We start from the raw sequence: 22,454 nt of genomic DNA on the forward strand, positions 1-22,454 counted from the left end.
GTTAAAATAAAAAGAATACAGATAGAAACAATGTACTTGTAGGGAGTGTCTCTGACAAAGAGGCAACGCCTAACATGGTATAAGTTCAAATAATCCTACAAGTGGGTACGAGAAGAGAAAACTGAGGAGTGACGCTGGATGAACATCTAAGCAGGAGGAACAGTGTTTTACAGCACACCAGTACAGGCCTAGGGATGCATTCTGGTAATGTGGAGAAGATACATGTGAGGGAAGGTTAATGAAAGGGCAGACCACCCTATTGCGCTGTCAGTTGCTGTGTGCCTTCCCCATCAGCTTGGTATTATTGGGCTTAGCAAGAATCAAATGGGTCCTTAAATCTACACTACTAAATTTCTTTGGCTAAATGTCACAACAGAAAAACAAACAAACCACTAAGTGGAAAGCTTAGGGTTGAGGAATTAATTGCCTATATCAAATTGATCTGTAGGGAACTATCTTGATTGTTTTTTATTGTGGAAGAGCCCAGCCCACTACGGGCAGCACCATTCCCTGCAGGTGATCTTGGGCTATATAAGAAAGCCAACTAAGAATGCGCTTATGAATAAGCCAACAAGCAGTATTCCTCCTTAAGTATGGGAACACTTAGGAAAAACTAAAACACAAGACCCAGACAAGCTGTGAGCCAGACATTGTTCCTCAAGCTAACACTCCAGAATGAATAGACTCCGGCCTTTTAATGAAGCAAAACTACATTTTAACCCTTGCTGTTTTTCTTTTTTTTCTTTATGCTATGCCCTCATCTGTAACTTAAAACAGAAACTTTGTTTTATAAACAAAACAATGGCATAACAAAGAAAATATGAAAGAGTGCAACAAAAGCTAGCTTACCCTATCTCCCTACGCGGCAGAAACATCTAGTATTTTGGCCTCCTCACTCAGTTCAGGCCATTTTAGACATTTATGTATGTCTACATCCTAGTATCTTGATTTTTCTTGATGTTCTCTTGAAATCCCAGTGGGCTAACCTAGAACACGGTACCTCACCAGGACTCACTCAACCAACAATCCTCTCCAGCTTCAGTGAACATCAGCATTACATAAAATTGGAGGGGGCTTCTTAAAAACAGATTTCCTTGTGGTTCATCACATGCTTGTCTTTGCAGACACACTTCCTAATGCCTGGAAGCCACTCTTCATAACCCTTCTCCTGCTGGGTGTGTTCAAATCACAACTCAAATAACTCATGCATGTATGAGATTTTCTTAAAGCAGTAAGTACTTCTTCCTATTAGCTGCATTTTAGCCTTATCTGTGGTATATATTAACCTGCTTTTATCAAATAAAAAAGCTCTTAAGGAAAGACAGCATGTCACATTTAGGACTGGGCCACTTTGAAGCTTATCATATGGTGATAAAGACACTTGTGAGATAAAACAGTACCTAACATAATAGGTATCCAGTATTACTGAAAAAGCGAGTGTGGAGTTTTAGGAATGAAAAATAAACATTAAGCACAACTTGACAAGGAACTTATCTAACAGTGAATTAGTTTCAAATCCAAAAATCTTTGGATGCACAAGTCCTTTAGAGAAATTGTACAGTGTGTGCACACTGGTCTGTACACATGAAAGTACTTCTAGAGTACGTATACCTAATATGATATGAACACTACTTAAACAGTCACTCAGCACAGGACATGTATAACAGTATAACAGTATATACTACATGACCCTAGTATAGAATAGATTAACCATCTAAGTTTAAGTATATATTGGTTTATACAACAAAATCACCTGAGAAATACACCCAGGTAATTAAAGGAACAAGAACAAAGCTATACCATATTATTTAGGGAACAAAAGTTTGTAAGTAATTAAAAATTATTTTCAAGCCATGTTGGTTATTCCACAGATGTGGCTACAGAAGGCCAGCGATAGTGAACAAGACTGTGTTGAACAAGACTGTGGGCATCAGAGCTAGTACTAGTTCAGGTTCTAGCTCTCCACTGAATAGTATTATGTGTCATATACTTTGGTTACCACACTTCTAAACAGGGGCAACAGAAGTGCCTCAAACAGAGGGCTTGCTGTAAGGCAAAAAGAGAACATCACACAAAAATGCTTAGACCTGTGCTAACACAACAGTAAGCACTAAGCGTCAGCTAGTATGTTCACAATGTCTTACGTGCTGGCTGAATTTGCTCTCATGAAACTAAGAACCACGTTGAAAGAAGAGATAAGATCCTGAGAAAGATGTGAAGTAAAGCAGGAAATTAAGTATTTAATATTAAACTAAACAATGACAAAAGAAAATATATGATCTCCCTGGATGACTATTTCAAACAAAATAACCTCATCTGTCTATTTACATGAAATGTTTCCTTTTGTAAAAGGCTTATTCATATAAAATTATGTTACTATGTCAAAGTCATCAGCGTATTTATCATAAATAAATTGAGAATATTTCAAAGGACCATTTATACATTTTAACAAATTTGGAAAATAATCCATGATTTTCAGCCCAGCGCAAGCACACACAGAATCAAGAGAGCTTTCTTTCTCAGAGAGCAAGCCAGTAGGAAAGGTATTAAACTTATATACTACTTAGAGCTTTTCTAAGTAAATGCATTTTAGACTAATCAATTTGCAAAGGAGCACACCAAACTTAATGTTGCTCAAATTTTCTTTATTAAGAAAATATTTCATATATATTTAAACAGACTGATAAACTCATGTTTGTAAGTTACGGCGCATATACCCTTTTCTCTAAGCTTCTCATGCAAAGTTAGAATGTTTTCTCAAAGCAGAGATAGTCAGTGCAAACGGGTTCAAGGCAGAGCTGGATGTTGGCCTAGAAAGGCATGCTTATGAAGCCACTTACACGCCAACCCTATCCTGACACACTCTCAGCCTCCCCCAAGCAGTTCACTCAGTCTCTATGAAAATGAATAAGCCTTCAAATGAAGCCAGATCAATTACTGGTGAAGGACCTATAAACTAACACAATGTCATTCACCCTAGGAACATGCTGGTGGTCTGGTTCTGTTTACATTCAAAAACAAACCAGAAAATGTCCTTCATTAACTACTATATAAAAATATTTAAGTGTTCGTTCTGCCTGTATGCTTCCCCTAAAGTGCTATGTGAACAACTCAGACATAAAAAGATGTGAGAATGGATGAGGACACCTAAAAAAGACAAAAGGTTCAAGGACTACTTCCTGTCATTGTAGCCACATTAACTCATGGATGATTTCCACAATGTAAAAATACAATAGATGCTATAATAGAAATATAGGGATTCATTTATTACTTTTTGGTTTACAAACAAAGGCACCCAATGTTTCTATTTACTTCTTATAAAAGATTATCAGTTTACACTTAAACAAACAAACAAAAACACAAAACAAAAATTTCCCAATTAGTTCCTATAGACAAACACAAAGGGAAGAGGGGAGAGTGCCCTCCCACTTCCAAGCTTCAACTGGCAGACTGGAGAAACGCTTATTCTATGTCAACCTGAAGTCAAACAACATATGACCCTGGTCATGCTTATCTGCACTAAGCTTTAAGATACATTAGCGTTGCCAAGGCAATAAAACAGTTACAATGACATTACAGTGTACAAATATGTATGCCAGAGTTCAGAGAAGGAAAGATAAGGGGAGAAAACCAAATGGTTTGGAATACAGTTTTGCCAAATGAGTTGAATGAAATAGATTATTTTGCAGGTTGTCCTATTGAATAATCTGTATGGAAAATATAATCACAACTAAAAGCACTGTCTAGTAAATTACAAACAGAATACATTTCCAAACTCTTTTAAATATGACCTTAGTTGGAGATGACCAACAATGTCACATTTTACTCTCCATACTAATTTCAAAATTGTAAATTCCAGGATTAGCATCATTTATTCTTTTGACAACAAAATTCTAAACACACAATATTAATTTGTAACCTCAGTGAGAATGCCCCTAGTTAGCACTTCTTTAAATTAGATTACAAGAGCAATAAAACAGAAGACACATGTCCAATTCACTTCATGAGCCTGTCCACATTGTACCTGATTCTTTTCTGAGACCTAAAGACAATTTACCAGATTCTAGGTATATTTGGATGATGTACAAAAATCATTCAAAGGTTAGTGTGTTTTAATTACATCATGGAAATGTATTTGGAGACATGGAGTACTCAATATATCTTATATGGACCACCTTAAATCACATCCATTTTCACACACTATCATGGTCTCTCACACCTTACACAGGCATGGTCCTAGACCAGAGACTTCAGTGTCATTCCAAAAAATACACAGATATTTACATACATATTTCTTTTAAAATAATGTTTATAAGTTCTACTACACAAAGTCTGGCTTCAACACAGAAGCATTTTTTTTTTCCTTTTCAAGATTATATACCTGTATGGAAAAAGTGGGTTTCTTTTACATTTTGTTTTTTCACAATAGTAAAATAAACTTCTTCTACACTGTATTTCAATTGGCAAAAACATTAAAATGTGAAGTTATGTTTAATGTCTTGTACTGTGAACTGACCCTCTTAAGCACTTTCAACATACACTGCTGATGATTTAAACGTAGCACAACTTGATCAGCATAATTTTAACAGTGTTGTGCTGAACAAGCCATTAAAAAATAATAGTAACAAACTAGTAAAATTTAAAGGAAACTGTAATGTGTCAATAAAAACACATCAATTTTCTTGCTATACTTATTCCTAAAATGCATGTCTTTCTTTCTAAAGCTAAAACAACATGCAAATAAATGATGACTTGAAACTCATTCAACAGTTTGCTACATTACAAGGAAAAATCCTTTATTTAATTTTATACACATACTTATGCATTTTTTAAAAGTAATTCAGCTTTCATGGTCAAAATCTGTATGTGCCGGCAAACACATGAGGACAATTTCTTAATGTTAGAAGCTGCAACTCCATCCCTCATAATAATGCACATTCAGTGGGGCAGGTCCTGTGAGAAAATTTGTAAGGGAGGAGAGCGCACATGATGAACCCTTCCCCAATCCCACCTCTAATCAAGTCTCAAGAAATCCTCTTCAAAATGAAAACACATCTTAGCAGAGTTCCATCTGATCAAAATGTGGACTAGAAAATGTTTTCCTATTCTTTTGATACTAACACAGTTTTAGTGTATGTTTTCACTTTGTTTCAAATGCACAGTGTGTACTGATATGGAGTTTCTAATTCATTTAGCTTCATTAGTGTCTTTAGATAATATTTGGCCTTCTGATCATAAGAGTAACTGATTATTTGCAGGAAAATGATATGCAACATACATTTAATCATAAAAAAATTAAAACGTGTCTTTGTACTTGATACCACCTATAACTTATAGGAAGCAAAAATACATGCCTGTGGTTTTAGCAAACCTAAACTCCGCCTCTCATCTGATTTAGAAAGAAAGAAAGAAAGAAAGAAAGAAAGAAAGAAAGAAAGAAAGAAAGAAATCAATACTGAAGCAAATATTTAACTAATTTTTCTAGGCCTCCTATCTGCACACTTCCCATTGCACTGAATATTAGGACTGCATGTTAAGGCATGTTTTAACTAGTATGTTCCAGAACTGCACAGTTATACTGGTCAATGTTCCCATAGCCCCACTTCTGCCCTCTTCCTACACTTTGCATTCCAAGGATTAAAATGTTAAATCGTAGTTTGAGTGGCTATTGCAGATCTGAGCTGGCATACCACAGTATGTTCACTAGATTTTGAGCATAAACATTAAAATGTTACATAAAATGGACCATAATTTACTCCACGCTCCAATTTAAGATGGTTTAATGTCGTAACAAAAGGTGAGATGACTTAAGTACATTTTACATTTTGTGCATTTAGATCACCGTATGCATAGATGTTCTAATGCTAAATTCTTGGTCTTCAGTATCTCATAGTGCTGGATGCTCGGAAGTATGACAGAAATTTGTAACACAGACTAACCACAAAGTACCAGATGTTTCTTGCCATTTGTGATCTTGCAATAAAAATGCGCCAGATAAGTATCACGAGGATAGTATTGAAACCGTAACGAATATTCCGCAACCTGGAAAGTAAATCAAGAGACACACTAAATATTTTCTAGAATAAAATTATTTTTGGATAGGAGCTAATTAATAGTAATCAATTTAAGCAAAATTCTAAGCCATCTTTTAACTTTCAACATTGAAAAACTAAATTTATTAAGTTCAAGTTAGCACAAAATTCAAATATACCTGCCATACATGCACAAAAATACACAAACCTACATGGGCAGTAGCAAACCAATGCAACACTCCAGCAAGAGAGTATAGCGAAGTCTTTTTATATCAGTATACCTGAACTATAAGCTTAGTAAGCAATAGTTTAACTGAGAATTCCTGTGTGCCTATTCCTATGGTAGACATCAACAAACTGAAGGCTAAGCCATGCATGGTGGCTTCTATCTGTAATCCTAACTTTCGGGAGGCTGAATCTGAGCAGGGAAATCCTGAGTTTGAGGCCAGACTCAGCTACAGAATGAGACCCAATCAGAAAAAAAGAAAGAAGCAGGGAAAATTTGGAAAGGGAGAAAGGGAAGGAAGGAAGAAAAGAAGTGAGAAAGCAGACAAGCAAGCAAACAAACTGGAAGCAAAACAGAACATGTCTTGAATTTCTGGAGCTTCTATTTAACCTCAAAAAAAAAAACAAAACACTGATAGCTATTAGTATCCAACTCGAAAGCCAACTGATAAGTCCTCATCTAAAAGTTAAACACCAAGCCAGGCATGGTGGCACATGCTTATAATCCCAGCACTTGGAGAGGCAGAGGCAGACGGATCTCTGTTAGTTCAAGGCCAGCCTGGTTTACAAAATGAGTCCAGGACAGTCAAAGCTACACAGAGAGAAGCCCTGTCTCAAAAAAACAAAACAAAAAAAGTTAAATACAGCATTAGCTCCATAAAGGACATTTCTGCTTTCAAAGATCAGCAAGCAAGCCACCTTGCTCATTATTTCTAAACATTTTTGATAGCTTTTGATGGTTGTCTGAAGAAATTTAAACCTTCAGATAGGCACATTATAAATTCCAGTAACTTAATCATGCAGTCCAAGACAGGACTCAGCAACAAAGATGCTGAAGTAGATGTAGAAGTAGAGATTGCAGCTTTAAGTAAGTACTGAAAACATCTACGTTCTAGTTTCCTTCCCAGTAAAATATGATCTTGCAAACATGTTTTCCTCATCAATAAATCTGGCATTTTGTAAGCTCTATTGCGCTGTGACTTTGGCAAGTGAATAATAATGAATCAGAGAAATCATTTAAAAAAAAAATACAATGAGATAACCCTTAGTAGTACTCAAATCTCTGAATGGTTGACTACAGCTGATCTGCCTATTTTCTGAGTTTATTATGTTTTAGCATAATATTCAACATGTACTGTTTTTCTGCTAAGAGTCAAATGAACCATTATTCTATGCTATAAGTTAAAAAAAAATTCCTAAGTAACTTCTGGATCAAATAATATTTTCACTTTCTGCTAATACTTTCACTTTTTCAACAGAAAGTTAAGAGAAGTAAATAGTGATTTTTCAAAACTAAGTTCTGCCCAAAGTTCATACACAGAAATAAACATAAATTAATGAAGATATTAAGTTTTATTAATCTTTATTTCTTTATTTTATGTGTATGGTTGATTTGCATGCATGTATGTCTGTGTACCTGTGTGCTTGTGGAAGCCAAAAGATGGTATGGGATCTTCCAGAACTGGAGTTAGAGGTAGTTATGATATACCATGCAATCTGGGAATCAAACTCTGGTCCCTTAAAAAGCAGCAAGTACTCTTAACCACAAAGCCATCTCCCCAGTCTTTTAATAATCTTAAGGTAAATAAATACCACATAGTTACAAACCCAAGGGCAAGCATTTTCTTCAATATATTATTTTTATTTAGAATACTACTTTACCAATGCACACTGAAATACTTCACGACTAAGAGAAACTTGCAATGAGCCTATGCCAAACTTACTTGTTCAGATGCTTTCTAGCTGCAGGGAGGCCAGACATCTCTTCATTCAATACGTATTTTTTAGTCCCCATGCAGTAGTTCTCTATATATTCTGCCCAGTGTAACTGCCGTACATCAATATTAAAGGTCTATGGTAAGAAAAAAAGTTATTACATTCCTAATTTTTTGTAATTTGTCAAAAAATTTATTTTCTGAAGCACAATCCCAAATGAAAAGACAACAAAGCATATCAATATAGTACTGCCTTTTCTACTGTCAACATCTATGTGTCCCTAACGACTTTCCATATGAATTGATACACATTTCAAGTTCTTTTCCACCTGCAACTTCCCCTTCTTCCTGTATATTTTCTATAGGATAAAGATTAACTTCCCTAGAGAAAAATCTAGCATCAAGAGAAGTCAAGCAGAGTAAGGTGGTGTATACTGTATGCATCACCTAGTACACATAGTAGACAGGAGGGTCACCAGTTTGAAGCCAGTCTCTGTGTGGTGGCTTAAGTAAGCATCACCCCCACACGCTCATATTTTGAATGCTTAGTTAGCAGGGAGTGAAACTCTTTGAAAGGATTAGGTTTGGTCTTGTTGGATGAAGAGTGTCTGGGTAGCCTTTGAAATTTCAAAAGCCCATACCAGGCCTAAGCTCTCTACCTCTTTGACTAAGAATCAGGGTGTAGCTCTCAACAACTACCTCAGAGGCTGCCTGTATGTCACCATGCTCCTGCCACGATGCCAAAGAACTCACCCTCTGAGAGTGTAAGCAAGACCACAAGTAGGAGTTGCCTTGGTCACGATGTCTCTTCACAACAAGAAAACAGTGATAAGACAATGTGCTACATAGTAAGACCCTGTCTCAATAACAACCACCACACAAATACACACACAAACGCTAAACAATAAAAAGCAAAACCTAGCCATGAATGCTGCTTTAGGATTTTAGTAACAGCTTCTGTGTCATTTGATGAAAAGTATAGATAAATCTAGAAAAGCAGACTTTATAGAAATAAAGTCTTTCAGGCCATCAGGTATTTTTGTGAAATAACACTATAAGCCATCATCTAAAAGGAACAAGCTCCAGAGAAGAAAATATTAGAAACAAACTACTAAAATGAAAAGATAGTACCATAGTACCAACATGGATGAAGACTTGATTTCACAAAGAAGCTGTTTTAAGAAAGTACATACGTCTATACACAATGTGTGCCTGGAGTCCCACAAGAAACAAAAAAACAAAACAAAACAAACAAACAAAAAAAAATAAAATAAACAAACAGAAGCATCACCTAAGAACATGTTGCCTAAAAAATGATGAAACACCAAACACGTATTTAAATACCATGCCCAATACATATATACATAAACATTTAGGCATCTGAGAATGAGTCTAAAACAAGACAGACAGATTACCTACTAAACAAATACCAAAACTGTTAATTACAGATGCAGTAGAGCCAAAAGACCATCTTTTCCAAGTGTTCAACAGATTACTAATGTAATAATCCATACCAGTGTAAAGATACTTGAAAAAGAAAGAGGGAATAAAGATAAATCTGGAAGAATAAAAACTAGAGCAATCTAACACAACCCACAATAGAGAAGTAACACTAAAGGGTGTTCTTCAGGACTGAAAGAGAATAACTCCAGATTCCAGACTGTCCACACAAGTCTCTGTGAATGCCTGAAGGTGGAAGAAGAAATGAAAGGCAACAGATAAGTCATGATCCTGACAAATTATCTATTTACTGCATAGACTGTACTAATTTATTTGTGTCCCTTTCAGAGTACATGGTGGATGCTTAATCTTCAACAGTTTTGGAAGGAAGGGACTAATAGCAGCTGATTACATGTTGCAGGATATCTGCTCATATTGTAAACCCTGAGATTGTGAACTAGAAAAACCTGTTTCTGGCTGTGGTGTGGCTCAGCCCTAGCACACACCTTTATTCCAAGAGCTTCCTGTAAACAGGATTAAATAAAATTAGCCCTAGATCAAGAGGCAGGGCAACCAGTTGATAGTAAGTGAACATGGGGGGAAAAAATAGAAAGTGAGAGGAAGTCCAGAGGATAAAAAGACACAGAGGATGTAGAAAAGAGAGACATTCCGTTTGAAGAGTGTAGAGAAAGAGAAAGAGCTTTTTTTTTTTTTTTTTTCCTTCTGGGACATAGGTGGATCAGGAAGGTCACCTGGGTTTACTCTTTGCCTTTCTGAGCTAGCAGGCTTTCACCCTAGCATCTGGCTCCCGAGCCTTCATTGGTAAAATCAAGCATTTGGGATTTTACTTTAAAAACAACAATTACATCATAAGATTTTAGTAGAAAATACATACTGGTATCAAGACACCATCTCTTTCTCTTCCTCTTTCCGCTCTTCTCCCTCTCTGTCTCTCTGTCTCTCTCTCTCACACACACATACACACAGGCTGTTTTGTTACTTTTATATTTTGTTTTATTTTGAGGGGAGTTTACAAGGGTGGAGAGCAGATATGAAGAGATATGGAGATGAATGGGATTGAGGTGCATGATCTAAAACTCAAAAAAAATCAATGACAAGCTAAAAAATACAAAGCACTATTTAGAACAGGAGCTCATATACACTAGTATTTGGAATATAAATGGACTTAACCACTTGGGAGATCTATTTCAATAAACTAAACTGAACAAGTGAATAAACTATACCCCTCAATTCAATTTCTTGGCATACACTCTACACAGCAGAACACATCTGTATAAATAATATTCACAGAACAATTAATCCTTACAGCCCCAAACTCAAAATAAATATCCATCAACATAAGACTAAAAAAATATTGTATAATGCTATTTGTGTGTAGTCACAAAAGGGAAAATTAATTTAGTGCTCAAGATAACTGTTACCTCTGGGAGAAAGGAGGAAAGGGTATGATAGACAACAAGGAATAATAACATTCTAGGTTTCTCAACTGAGCGATTGCTCTCTAATAATTATTAAGCAAAATAGGCTATATATTAAGCCTAACAAGGGAGAGAATAAAAAGAGGGGAAAGAAAAGATAACGGATCAGAAAGAGCCACAAAAAAAAATTCCACCAAAGAATATCTGCAGGCTCTGATGAGTTGAGCCTGTCCTGAGGACTACAGTGAGAAATGAAGACTAGATCCATATGCTATGTCATGTAAGTGAGGGAGGCTTCTAGAATATCTGCAAAAATAAATTCTAAAAGTAAAATAAAAGAACTATACCTTCAGAGTAAGGGTAAAAAATAAATAAAATATCACCTAGAACCTTTAATCCCAGCACTTGGGAGGCAGATATAGGCTGATCTCTGTGGGTTCAAGGCCAGCCTGCTCTACAAAATGAGTCCAAGACAGCCAGGGCTCTTGTCACACAAAAAAAATCCTGTCTCGGGAAAGAAAAAAAAAAAAGAAAAAGAAACAAACAAACAAAAAAGCAACCCCCCCCAAAAAAAAAAAATTCACTCAGATGGAAACTTCATATCTACAAAGCTAGTGGAATGGGTTGGTTCTCTACTTCTAATATAGAATTCATAAGCCACAAAAACCAATTATGGCTTGTCCACACTGAGATGTGCTACTGTGCAAAAGGCACAATATGAAAGAAGTGAAGCAGAATAGTCTATATTATTTTTAAGTTTTTATATGTTCAAGGTAGTTTATATATATCAGGTTAAATCAAACAATAAAAAATATTTTTTTTTTAATTCAATGAATGAAAAAACAAAAAGTCTTTTTGAAAAACTAACCCTGAACCAATCTTCAGGTAAATACTGAATTCACCTGCGCTAAGCTGAAGTCCTCGGCGGATGTTTTAGAGGCCCTGGTTTATGAAGGCCTCCTTGCTAGCTCATGCTGAGAGCTATATAGGTACTGGGCTACCTGCTCCTAAGAGGTAACAGTCATCTTGAATATTAAATGCTAGTTTTTTTGGGTTGGGTTTTTTTGTTTTGTTTTGTTTTGTTTTTTTGCCATTTGTAACTTCACACAAACAGCATATACAGTGTTTTGTTTTCATTCTTCTGTTGCTTCATTGTTCTGTTGTTTCCAGTTTGGGGCAAATAGGACTAATTTTTCTGTGAACATGCGTTTTGCCAAATAAACAGAAAATGCAAAATCTTATAGAAAGCTTCAACTTCAATCTATCTCCCCAAATTTCAATAGAAACCTCAAGGAATATGAATTACAGGAAAACAAATAATGATTAGCAAAACAACATAAAAACAAGGTACCCTGAGTTAACAGTCTGTCTGTTTGTTGTTGTTTTGCTTATCATTCTGCTCAAGCAGCAGAATCAGACACTGCCTATCATTTAAATGTCAACTATGAAGAGAAGATTCAGAGCAGTTATGAAGAAATGTCCAAGATACAGTTGAACTTTCTAAAAATTAAAGTATAAAAACTCAAGGGAATGGTTTAAACTCAACTGACTGGCTACTGAATTTAAACAAATTATTTACATTTTAGACAAAAAGCAAAATATTTAATTGAGGTTAAAAAACTTAGGGCATCATGATCTACCACATAACAATTCTGTGAGAAGGAAAGACCAGAGAGAAAGAGACATTTGAAGAAACAAATGCTTAAGAAACTTCCAAAATTGCTGAAAGACACCCAATCTACAGGTATAGAAAGCCCAAAGAAAGTTTCAGAATACCAAACATGTGGAAAACCTGGAAGAAAGTCAGCAAAACAAATAACTGACTTTTCAACTGAACAAAATAAACAGAACATAAAATAATCTTTGATATGCTGAAATTGTGTTAAGAAAAAAAACTAGGGGGAACTAAAGAATGACAACCAAAAGCTGAAGGTTCACTATAAGTCTCCTAACTAAGCCATATTCTAGTATTCTTAGATACATGTCAGAGAGAAGAAAATGAAAATAAAAAGAAGCACCAGGAATGAAAATGGATGGAGGGAATGTCTCCTAATTATAAGGCTTCAGTTGGAGAACTACAGTAATATGTAAGCTTACACATAGCTGGAAAGCTGAAGGTATTATCACAGCAAACTCAAGTTAAGGCTCTCATTACCATAAAGAGAAAGCAACTAAGAAATAAGGCTCTAAGTTCAATCCCTAGTATTGCTATACCCCTAAAAGGAGGTAACTGATTTATTCAACCTAAGACATAGGAAGATATACGACGTAGCTTGGTCATAGTATACTGCACAAGTCTTTAATGCAACACTTACAAAGCGGAGACAGATGGATCTCTTGAGGAGGCCAGCCTGGCCAAGACTACATAGTAAAACACTGTCTCAACAAAACAAAACAATCTGAAGTAACTTCAGAAGGAACACAGTTTAACTTTCAAACAACCATAGTAAAATGACAGAGAGTATATAATAAACAAACAAGTAAAAACAATTGGAGTCCATCATCCTCCACCCCCACAAAAAAATTTAGAGAAAACAAAATATCCTGACCATAAAACCCATAGAAATGTTAAGTTCTCTTTGAATTCAACCTTATTTGAAGAAAAAAATAACTTAATTTAAAAAGCCTTTGATTTTAATTTTAATTTTAAAGCAAAGCAAGTCTTATCTCTATATACATATTAAGATTGAACACTGAGGAAATATAACCAGATCAATGACTTTCCTATGTTATGGTTATGGGAAATGCCTAGGTTCCGGGGGGCTTACTGGTCACATTTTTAAACCAAAAAGAGAAAATACTTGCCTTTTTATCTTCAGGGTTTAGTTGGTTCATTAACATATTAACATTATCAGTATTCCAAACCCAAGAGTTGCTTGTGAAATATTCAAGAAATACCATGGCTTTGTGAAGACGAGTGATTGTTTTCATCATCCTGTATTTCAAGAAAAATCAAGAGATTCATATAGTATATAGAATGGGTAAGGAAGCGTCCCAACCGTTCACTCCCAACTGTAATTCCGCAAGTGTACCAAACCAGCAGAGAACCAGAATATTTCTGTATCGTGGGAGAACTATTTATAATTCAAAATGGAAAAGCAAATTGGAAGCAGTAGCAAAGTGAATTTAATGTTGCCTGTACAAGTTCTGCTGACACAGAATTCTCAAATGATATGCAAATACTAAAGTTTACATTAAAATTTTCTATATATCATACTAAGCAAAAGGATTCAGTTTAGTCTTCCTTTGCCTTTTAGCTAACCTGTACTTAGTGAGAATCCACAACACAAATTCTACAACTATATTATAATGCCACTGCTTCAGCATCACTGAAGCAGATATACAGAAATATTCCTTTGGTATTTAGTCAACTCTATTAGAAAAATACAAGAACTTTCTCTTCAATGGTGATTGGAACTACTCCTTATTACCTGGATGTGTTGTGAAATCAATGACTAATACTGAGGACTTTCTGAAATATTCTCCTCTGGCCTCAGCCATGTCCTTTCTTTGAGAAACAAATAAGTATATTACTTCTTTGTTTCTTTTTACAGGACAAGGAACCTTAATCTTATCTGACATTTTATTTATTATCACTTGCCACAAGTCATTGATATCAAAGCACTGATCCAAGTAATAATTAAGAAAAAGCTTTCTGAATCAAATATACCCCCAAAATACCAGAAGAAATTTAAGAATTGCATTTATATTCCCACAAGTATTAGCTAAAAGTATATAAAATTTAGAAAGACCTCAAATTAAGGGCTTTATAAATGGGGGCACGGGAAAAAATCAGAATATGAGAAATAATGAAGAAAATAAAAGCAGCATAATTAGCCAAGAAACTGTGATAATATACCCAATACATTTATAAAGAAACCCTGAATCTAAAATATGTAAAGGAAATGAGGCAATACAGTGTAAAGAAAAACTATTTCATTCACTACAGAATCCCAGAATAAATTCTCCGTTAAACAGGAAAAGAATTATCAAACATCCAAAGCTTTATCTAGAAGTAAACCATATAGATAAAACTGACAGTTGCTTTAATAAACAAGAGTTTTATAAAGAAAATTTTTTTTAAAAATTGAAATTTATATAATACAGTATATCACAGGCAGTATATATTAATTTTATCCCAAACACACATAATTCACATTATTTTCCAACAAGTATTAGTAAACATTTTTCCCTGACTTTCTTAACTGTCAATTTTGCCTAATCTCATGTGTACAGATTCATTCAAGTGGTATAGTTGCCCTAAAATCAATCCTTGATCCAACCATTCAAAAGTGTATTTCTTACTAAAAAAATTAGAGGGCTCAGGCATGGCAGCTCATGCATGCTTATAATCCCACACCTGGTAGGGTGAGGCTGGAGAACTGCCATGAATGTGGAGCTAGCCTGGTTTACAACTCAACCCTGTCTCCAAAAAAATAGAAGGAAGGGGTTGGAGATTTGAAAACTCATACACATGAGAAATTTGCAGATATTATCAGGAAATAAAGTTCACTTAAAACTGTACCATCACTCTGGTTCAACACGCCACAGAGTGAAGCTTATAGATACAGTGTCCTGTACCTACTGAGGATGTTTATTCTTTACTTCTAAAAAAAACTATAATTAATCACAATTTACAGTGAGGCCAAATCTTAATGATCACCTTATCTAAGGTTTCTCAACCTCAGCCATCACAAATAAAAATATCTATGTACTAAGATACTTGGCAGCACCCATCTTAGCACCCTGGAGGTTGAAGGGACGCACACCTCTCCCCACTGCAATGACCAACTTCAAATACTGACAAGTGTCCTCAGGTGAGAATCACATATGAGAAATGTCAGGTTCAAAGAAGGTAAATTAAACAACAAAAACCACGAAGAAACTTTAATGATGATTCTATATATGTACTATAGCCTCCCTACTAACCAAGAATCCATATATTAAGAAACAGAACTCACAATTATTTCAAAATAAAGGAGCAAGTCAGATTTTTATCTAGCTGACACTCAAAATCATATAAATGAGTAAACTAGATTACACAAATGACATTAATTTAAAGTAGAATGAGGTATTCTATCAGGGTTATATAAGTTGTAATGTTTGCTTACTCTTGACTAAGTAAATAGCTGAAGAACAAACTGAGACAATAGTTAACGTGTGTACATTGCCTAAGTAAGCTTTTACATTCCTTGTTGCTTTTATTTACTTATTTTTTTGTTTGTTGTTTTTGTTTTGATTTCATTTTTTGTTTTGGAGACAGGGTTTTAATCACTCCATGCTGACTTGAAACTATGTAGACCAGGCTGGCCTCAAACTCACAGAAATCCTTCTGCTTCAGCTTCCTGGGTGCTCAGATTATAATCTACAGCACCAAATCCTACTCCTTGTAACTTTTGTATTATACACTTACAGAGGTCTCAGGTCATTCCTGCTTTGAAACAGTAAGACTCCTGTCTCCCATCCTACAAGGTAATCTACACTGTCACCTAGACTAACTTTTCATCACAAGGAGAAATACTTGTATGCACTAGAATGAGGTGGTGACTTCAGAGACTAGGTAAGAAAGGTTTAAGAGTAGTCTGCCTTGCTCATTATCATACTCACCCTTGAAGACTTCAGTCACCTTGCACGCTGTACAATGACCCGAGGCTGTCATGCTGCACGGAAGCTCAAACCAGACCATGTGCAGACAACACATGGAGAGGCTAACTCTACATGAAGAGAGAAGGCAGCCTGGCTACTACACACCCTTCCTCTCCTTTAATGACACTCTCTAGTGTACATGTCCTGGTCCCTGTCTGACTACAGCTCAAAGACCGTTATTAGCCAAAGGCACTCACCCAAGCCCCTCTAGAATTCTACTCACAGAAATTGTAACACATAAAAATTAAAACACAACAAAACAAAAACACCTTGCTTTAAGAAACTATGGTTGTGGTGTCTTGTCATACAACAGAGTAACACATCTTAGTACTGGGAAAAACAACAATAATAAAAATCTGTAGCTTGTGGCATTTTAGAATTAAGTGGCAGACTCTATTATGACCTTTAAGATCATTTACTGAAATCTGAAAGGTCCATGAAAAGAAAATTAGAGGAAGCTTTACAGAGATTGAAGCTCTGGTAACATGGAAGATAACAAAAAGTGGACCTATATGCCTAAAATTTAATGTAGTTAAGATTTCTTGAATGAAGACAAAGCTGATCTTAGAAAGCAAACTGTCTGAATGGAATTTGGAGAAAATGTAAAAGGCTAGTCAGGAATTCTTTAAAAAAAAAAAAAACTACCTTCTTACTGCAGTGCATGGCTGTCACATGCACATACAGGCTAGTATGGCTAGTATGCAAGCCCTGGGCTGTAGGCTCATAATGGCAGAACAGTGCTAGGCTGAGGAAGCAAAGCTGTAGTGCCTTGGGATCTGAGAAGCATGCAGCCTATGTCACTATACAGGAACTGCTGCACACAGTAAACTGGGATAAGCATATGGGAAAGCTAAGAATCCCCTATATACTTCCACTGAAAGCTGAGTAAACTACTCCACTGATGTCACCCTTGCAATCAACAGTTAACCAGTTTTCTAAGAATGTGTTAAAAGGAACGCAGTAGGTCATCCCTTAGGAAAGTAAAAAGCAGCAACAGACTTGACAAGACACAGAGACAGATGTTAACCTACTGTCAGGCTAGTACTACTTCTGTGAACAATGACAGATCAAAAAGTGACATTTTTTATCTGGAATTTAGAAATTCTAGGTTATATCACATCATTTATTTAATAAATAAAAACAAAGGGGAAAAATAACTTCTGAGCATAAATCAAACCCAGTGTGTAAAGATATAAGATCCTTTAAGAATGTATCATGGTAACTTTCAGACAGAAAGACAAAACAAATAAACATAACAAAATAAAACAGACAAACAAAAAGCCTCCACAATTGTAAAGACATATATCACATTCTCTGTTTGGGTGACAGGTTGTAAGAGGCAAAGATTTAATATTTATTATAGGTACTCTTCCACAGCAACCTAATGAGACCCAAAAAGAATTTGTCTCAAAGAGATTTGAAGAGGCTCTAATCTCTCTGATTTAAGTCCATCTCTTTGGATTTTCTTTAGAATAGACACAACTAAAACTCCTGATTTTTAAAGCCACAAGTTTATATAAAAAGGAAGAGTATACCAATGTCTCTGTAACACAAGTCACCAAACAAGAGCCCACACACCAAACCCATTCTATTACTGTTTTGTGAATAAGGTTTTATTGAAACACTCGTGTTCATTATTTATAAACTATCTATGACTGCTTTCCTTCTTTTACACAGCAGAGAGGTAGTAACAGAACTATTACAAAACCTAAACATTTACTACAACATGGCCCTTTTAAGACGTTTCCCAACCCCTGTCCTACAGTCTAACTTTTTACAGGAAGAAAGCAGAACACGTCGGCTGTTAAGTCTTACAAAGATTGCCCCCCCTTTTTTTTCAGGGGGGAAAAAAAGGTTAAAGAATTCTCATAGAGTAAGAATGAGTCCAGCTATCAATATATACCCAGATTTCAACTGACAACTGTTTATAGAGTAGTGTTTGCTGTATGCCTCCCATTTTTTCTCTTTTTGACATTGTCTAAAGCCATTTTCTTATGCTTCGCTCAACATATGTAGAAAATATTGGCAGCTGCTAGTTTGCTTTGTTTCGTAAGTTTTCATATGAGGAGTATCATCTGCAATATTATTTCTAAACAATCATATCTGCAACTGGATCACATTTAAAGGTGAAACCCTAACCTTTAGCTGATACCATGAGGCTTTGTAGAAGAAGGAATTAACTGCATTGTTCAAGGCAGAGTGAATTATCTATTACAGTGAATTATTGGTTACAGCATACTTTTCAAATATGGCTGAAAGATATTCCTCTCACTTGCTCATTTTCAAGGTCTGACTGTTCTCTGGAACACCCCCTCTTCCTTACATCTAAGAGGATTTGTGACTTGCTTGTGACTCATGATGGCATTTCCTATGATCTTGGCTCTCAATCTGTGGCCAGCCTGGGCTACAAGTGATCGTATCTCAAAGAACAAACAAGGCAAAAGTGATAATGCAGTATTTTCTAGCTTTCACCTTACTTGTTCTATCATTTCAGCTGCCATGTAAAAGTTAACTCTTAGAGGTAACCACTAGGCCTTGAAACGTTCCTACAAAGAGCAATCCTGATGAAACAGAGAAAGTACCTGTCCCCTGGATGATCAAGTTCCCCATCAGACTTCAGCTCTTTCAGCTCCTACTGATTACATGAAAACTCTTAAACTAAAACCACAAAAGCTGATTCCTCTGCAAATTCCTGATCCTAAGATTAAAAAAATAATGAAGTGATGACTGTTTTAACTGCTAAATCTAAGATGACTTGTTATACAGCATTATCTTCTCTGTACTCGTAGTAACTATGAGTGTTTCTTTTTCTTTTTATTATAATTTTTTTTTCTTTAAGTTTACTGAGCTCCCAGATGTGATCACCTTCACCAGACCCGAACAAGATAAAACCAGTCAACATTCTAACAGAAAGTGGAAAAGCCTCATGTGTCGCTACCCCTAGCTAAAAAGCTATTGAGAGCTGACAGCACTGAGTGGAAAGAGAGTCAAGTTTTCTTCAGGCATGTGGTCCTGGGTAGACCCAAAAAACTCAGTGGGCGGTCCCACATCCATGCTATAAGTAGACAGCACAAACTAGACTCAATAAGTTACTTAAAAAAGAATATAAGCCAGATGGTGGTGGGGCACACCTTTAATCCCAGCACTTAGGAGGCAGAGGCTGGTGAATCTCTGAGTTCCAGGCCAGCCTGCTCTACAAATCCAGTTTCAGGACAGCCATGGCTATACAGAAAAACCCTGTCTTGAAAAAACCAACACCTCCTCCCAAAAAGAAATATATACCTTATATATGTATAATATATATATATGGGTGAGTACAGAAAGAGTTGGGGTGAATATGATTCAAAATAAATTGACTTCCTGTATAAAATTCTTAAAGAATTAATAAAATTAATTAAGTTTTAACTAATGGGAATTAACCCATTTTCTTTGTAAGGTAATATAATCTGTTAAATCTATTTTACTTTTTGGAACCACTTTTGTCTTTTCTGCCCTATTATAGCACGTTTACTAATATAAATATACACTAACATCAATCACTAATTTTACTTGATTCGTACCCACGGGAAAAAAATTTCCAATAAAGCAAAACTATTTGCAAATCATTCTCAAAAACTTGAAATGTTTGTTCTGTAGGTTGTGCTAGTCAATACTCCCCCTTATTTCAACAGTAAATATATAATGAGAAACTTCCTGAACGCTCAGTCTACCAAAAGTTTCTGATGGTTACTCAGATCCTAGGATACTGTAACTGTCAAATACCTCACTTATATTTTTTTCAGCAGTTGACGAAAGGCCTGGATCACCACCTTCTTTGTACATAAATGCTTAAATCCTGAGCATCAAAGGTGCCAAAGTAGTTTAAATAATAAACATTTTGTAGTATATTTCATTATGTGATAAAGACAGTAGGAGAAGTGCATTTGTAGGGTTTCAATGAAGAGAAGAAAGAAAAGATATTATAACTATAAGAAAGTAGCAAGTTCTGTTTGTCAACTTTTTAAAAATAGAATATTAGTTAATAACTGAAATTACCATATTATAAGCTGAATAGGTAGCTAAGATATTTCAAGTAATTTTCTAGAAGTATCCTATATTTTTCATATAAAACTAAACCATCTACTTTAAAGCAAAATATTTTACCCTGAATCCCCTATAAAAAGTCACCCCTTCATTTTTAAGGAAGAGAGAAAAGGGACTCAATTTCAGCTTATAATAACAATGACAATCCTGAGGTAGGACATTTTCTATTATTACGGGATTTTGGAGAATCAATGACTGAATAAAATGAGGTCCATTCATGGTCTCCAAACATCTCCAATTCCTAGGAAATGTCCTGGCATCTTGATTGTGATTGTGCTTAATCAGGTTAGTAATTCTAAAGGTAAGCTCATGCTAGCGACATGGTGTCTGTCCAGCAAGCTTCCGCCACCTTACCAATACATAGTGTATTACTGCTATTCTTCTTACCACGGTTTCTGACCTGTCAACCTGAGTGCAAGATCGAGCAATAATGCAGGTACTGTATGTTTGACACCCTTCCAATAATGGAGCATTAGGTTGTTGGAATAGAACTTAACATAGGGGTGCCTGAATACTTGGTTTAAAGGATTCATCTTGAAGGAATGATTTAGATAATCTCCTGTAGGAAAAATAAGCGTTAAAGCATTTTGAATATTATTTGTTATTCAGAAAAGCACCTAAAGTTAGACCTCAAATTCAACATATGACAGTAATTTATCACCCAAACTTTAGAACAAATAGAGTGACTTACAACACTATCTTTGCTTTTCTGACAATGTCTTATTCAAGAGTCTTCTCATTCACAAAGGCCCTTAAGCCTTATCATAAGCATGAACAGATACAGAGTTAATACACATTTCGGTGTTAAGCATGGGTTGTTTAACAGTCAGAGGAACAGATAAGACAGAGCTTGTCACCATTACCTTGGGCTTCTTCCAGTCATCCTGAGGTAGATATCATACAGGAATGCTGGGGCCTTATGGCTTACAGCAATCCAGTAATGATATAAAAGGTGATTGGAGGTTAGATTTACATTGGGCCGTCTGAAGGCCTGTTCGAGAGGATTCCTCTTGAAAGTGGAAATTACATGGTATTCTGAGGAAGAAAAGTTGTGTAACAGCTTTGATAATAACCATGTAATGAAGTTTTGAAAAAAAAAATCATGTTTGTACAATGCAAAATATTTTACCAAAGATTCATTCAGAGTTCATTCATTTAAAAAAAAAAAAAAAAAAAAAAAACCAAGCTTTTCTACTCTTCATAGCTAAGAGAATATGGGCATTAAACTGTTGATTCCAAGGAGCTTAAAAACTGCCAGTATTTTAATTAAATGAATGAATTTTTACTAAAATTCACTCTGAAAATCTTAATGTTTTACCTAGGTCAGTTTATAATGTCACTCTCTATATTTCACCTCTCACGATAGCTTCTTTCTTTCTGTTCCTCTTTCCAGATTCTTATTACTGTACTTACTTAAAAAAGAAAAGGAAAATCATCATTCTTTGTTTATGAATGATTTAGTTACTCAAATTAACATACATCATACAAGCTTAAAACAACCCAAAATTAACCTCTGCTACAATTTATTTAGGTTATTCAACATCAACACAATCAAACTTGATATCATCTACGTTAATTAATACTTTAATGGAAATGTACACTTAGGTATTCACTGAATAATGTTGAATTTGATTTTTCACAAAACTGTATGGCACAACAAAAGTATGAAAATCTCACTCACTTAAGATGCTTCACTATACCTGAGGGACCATGACTTAAAGTCTTGTGAAATCACTCTACAGTGTTTTCTTATATACTTCAAGCTTTAAATTTAAATAGAAATGCCACAGAAAAATCGTAGGACAAATATCATGTAAGATTACTTTAAGGTTGCTAGGTGTGGTGGTACATGCCTGTAATTCCAGCACTTGGGA

At 35.4% G+C, this 22,454-nt stretch overlaps 1 protein-coding gene across 5 annotated transcripts in view; it reads right to left on the reverse strand.

Annotated features, from left to right (window-relative positions):
• Nucleotides 1-2,624: 2,624 nt before the first annotated feature.
• Nucleotides 2,625-22,454, reverse strand: part of Far1 (fatty acyl-CoA reductase 1) — a 61,533-nt gene continuing 41,703 nt past the window's right edge. For 4 of the 5 annotated variants that reach the window (XM_021659810.2, XM_021659811.2, XM_060367005.1 and 1 more), the window contains 4 exons: nucleotides 21,444-21,615; nucleotides 13,657-13,786; nucleotides 7,982-8,109; nucleotides 2,625-6,042 (listed from right to left, as the gene is read on the reverse strand). In XM_021659810.2, coding sequence (XP_021515485.1) covers nucleotides 5,880-6,042; nucleotides 7,982-8,109; nucleotides 13,657-13,786; nucleotides 21,444-21,615 — 593 coding nt within the window. In that variant the 3' untranslated portion in view covers nucleotides 2,625-5,879. Of the gene's footprint in view, nucleotides 6,043-7,981; nucleotides 8,110-13,656; nucleotides 13,787-20,967; nucleotides 21,140-21,443; nucleotides 21,616-22,454 lie in introns of all 5 variants that reach the window. The other variant, XM_021659812.2, reaches the window with a different exon arrangement.

Source organism: Meriones unguiculatus, chromosome 14, assembly GCF_030254825.1.
Source record: "Meriones unguiculatus strain TT.TT164.6M chromosome 14, Bangor_MerUng_6.1, whole genome shotgun sequence".
Taxonomy (NCBI): Eukaryota; Metazoa; Chordata; class Mammalia; order Rodentia; family Muridae; genus Meriones; species Meriones unguiculatus.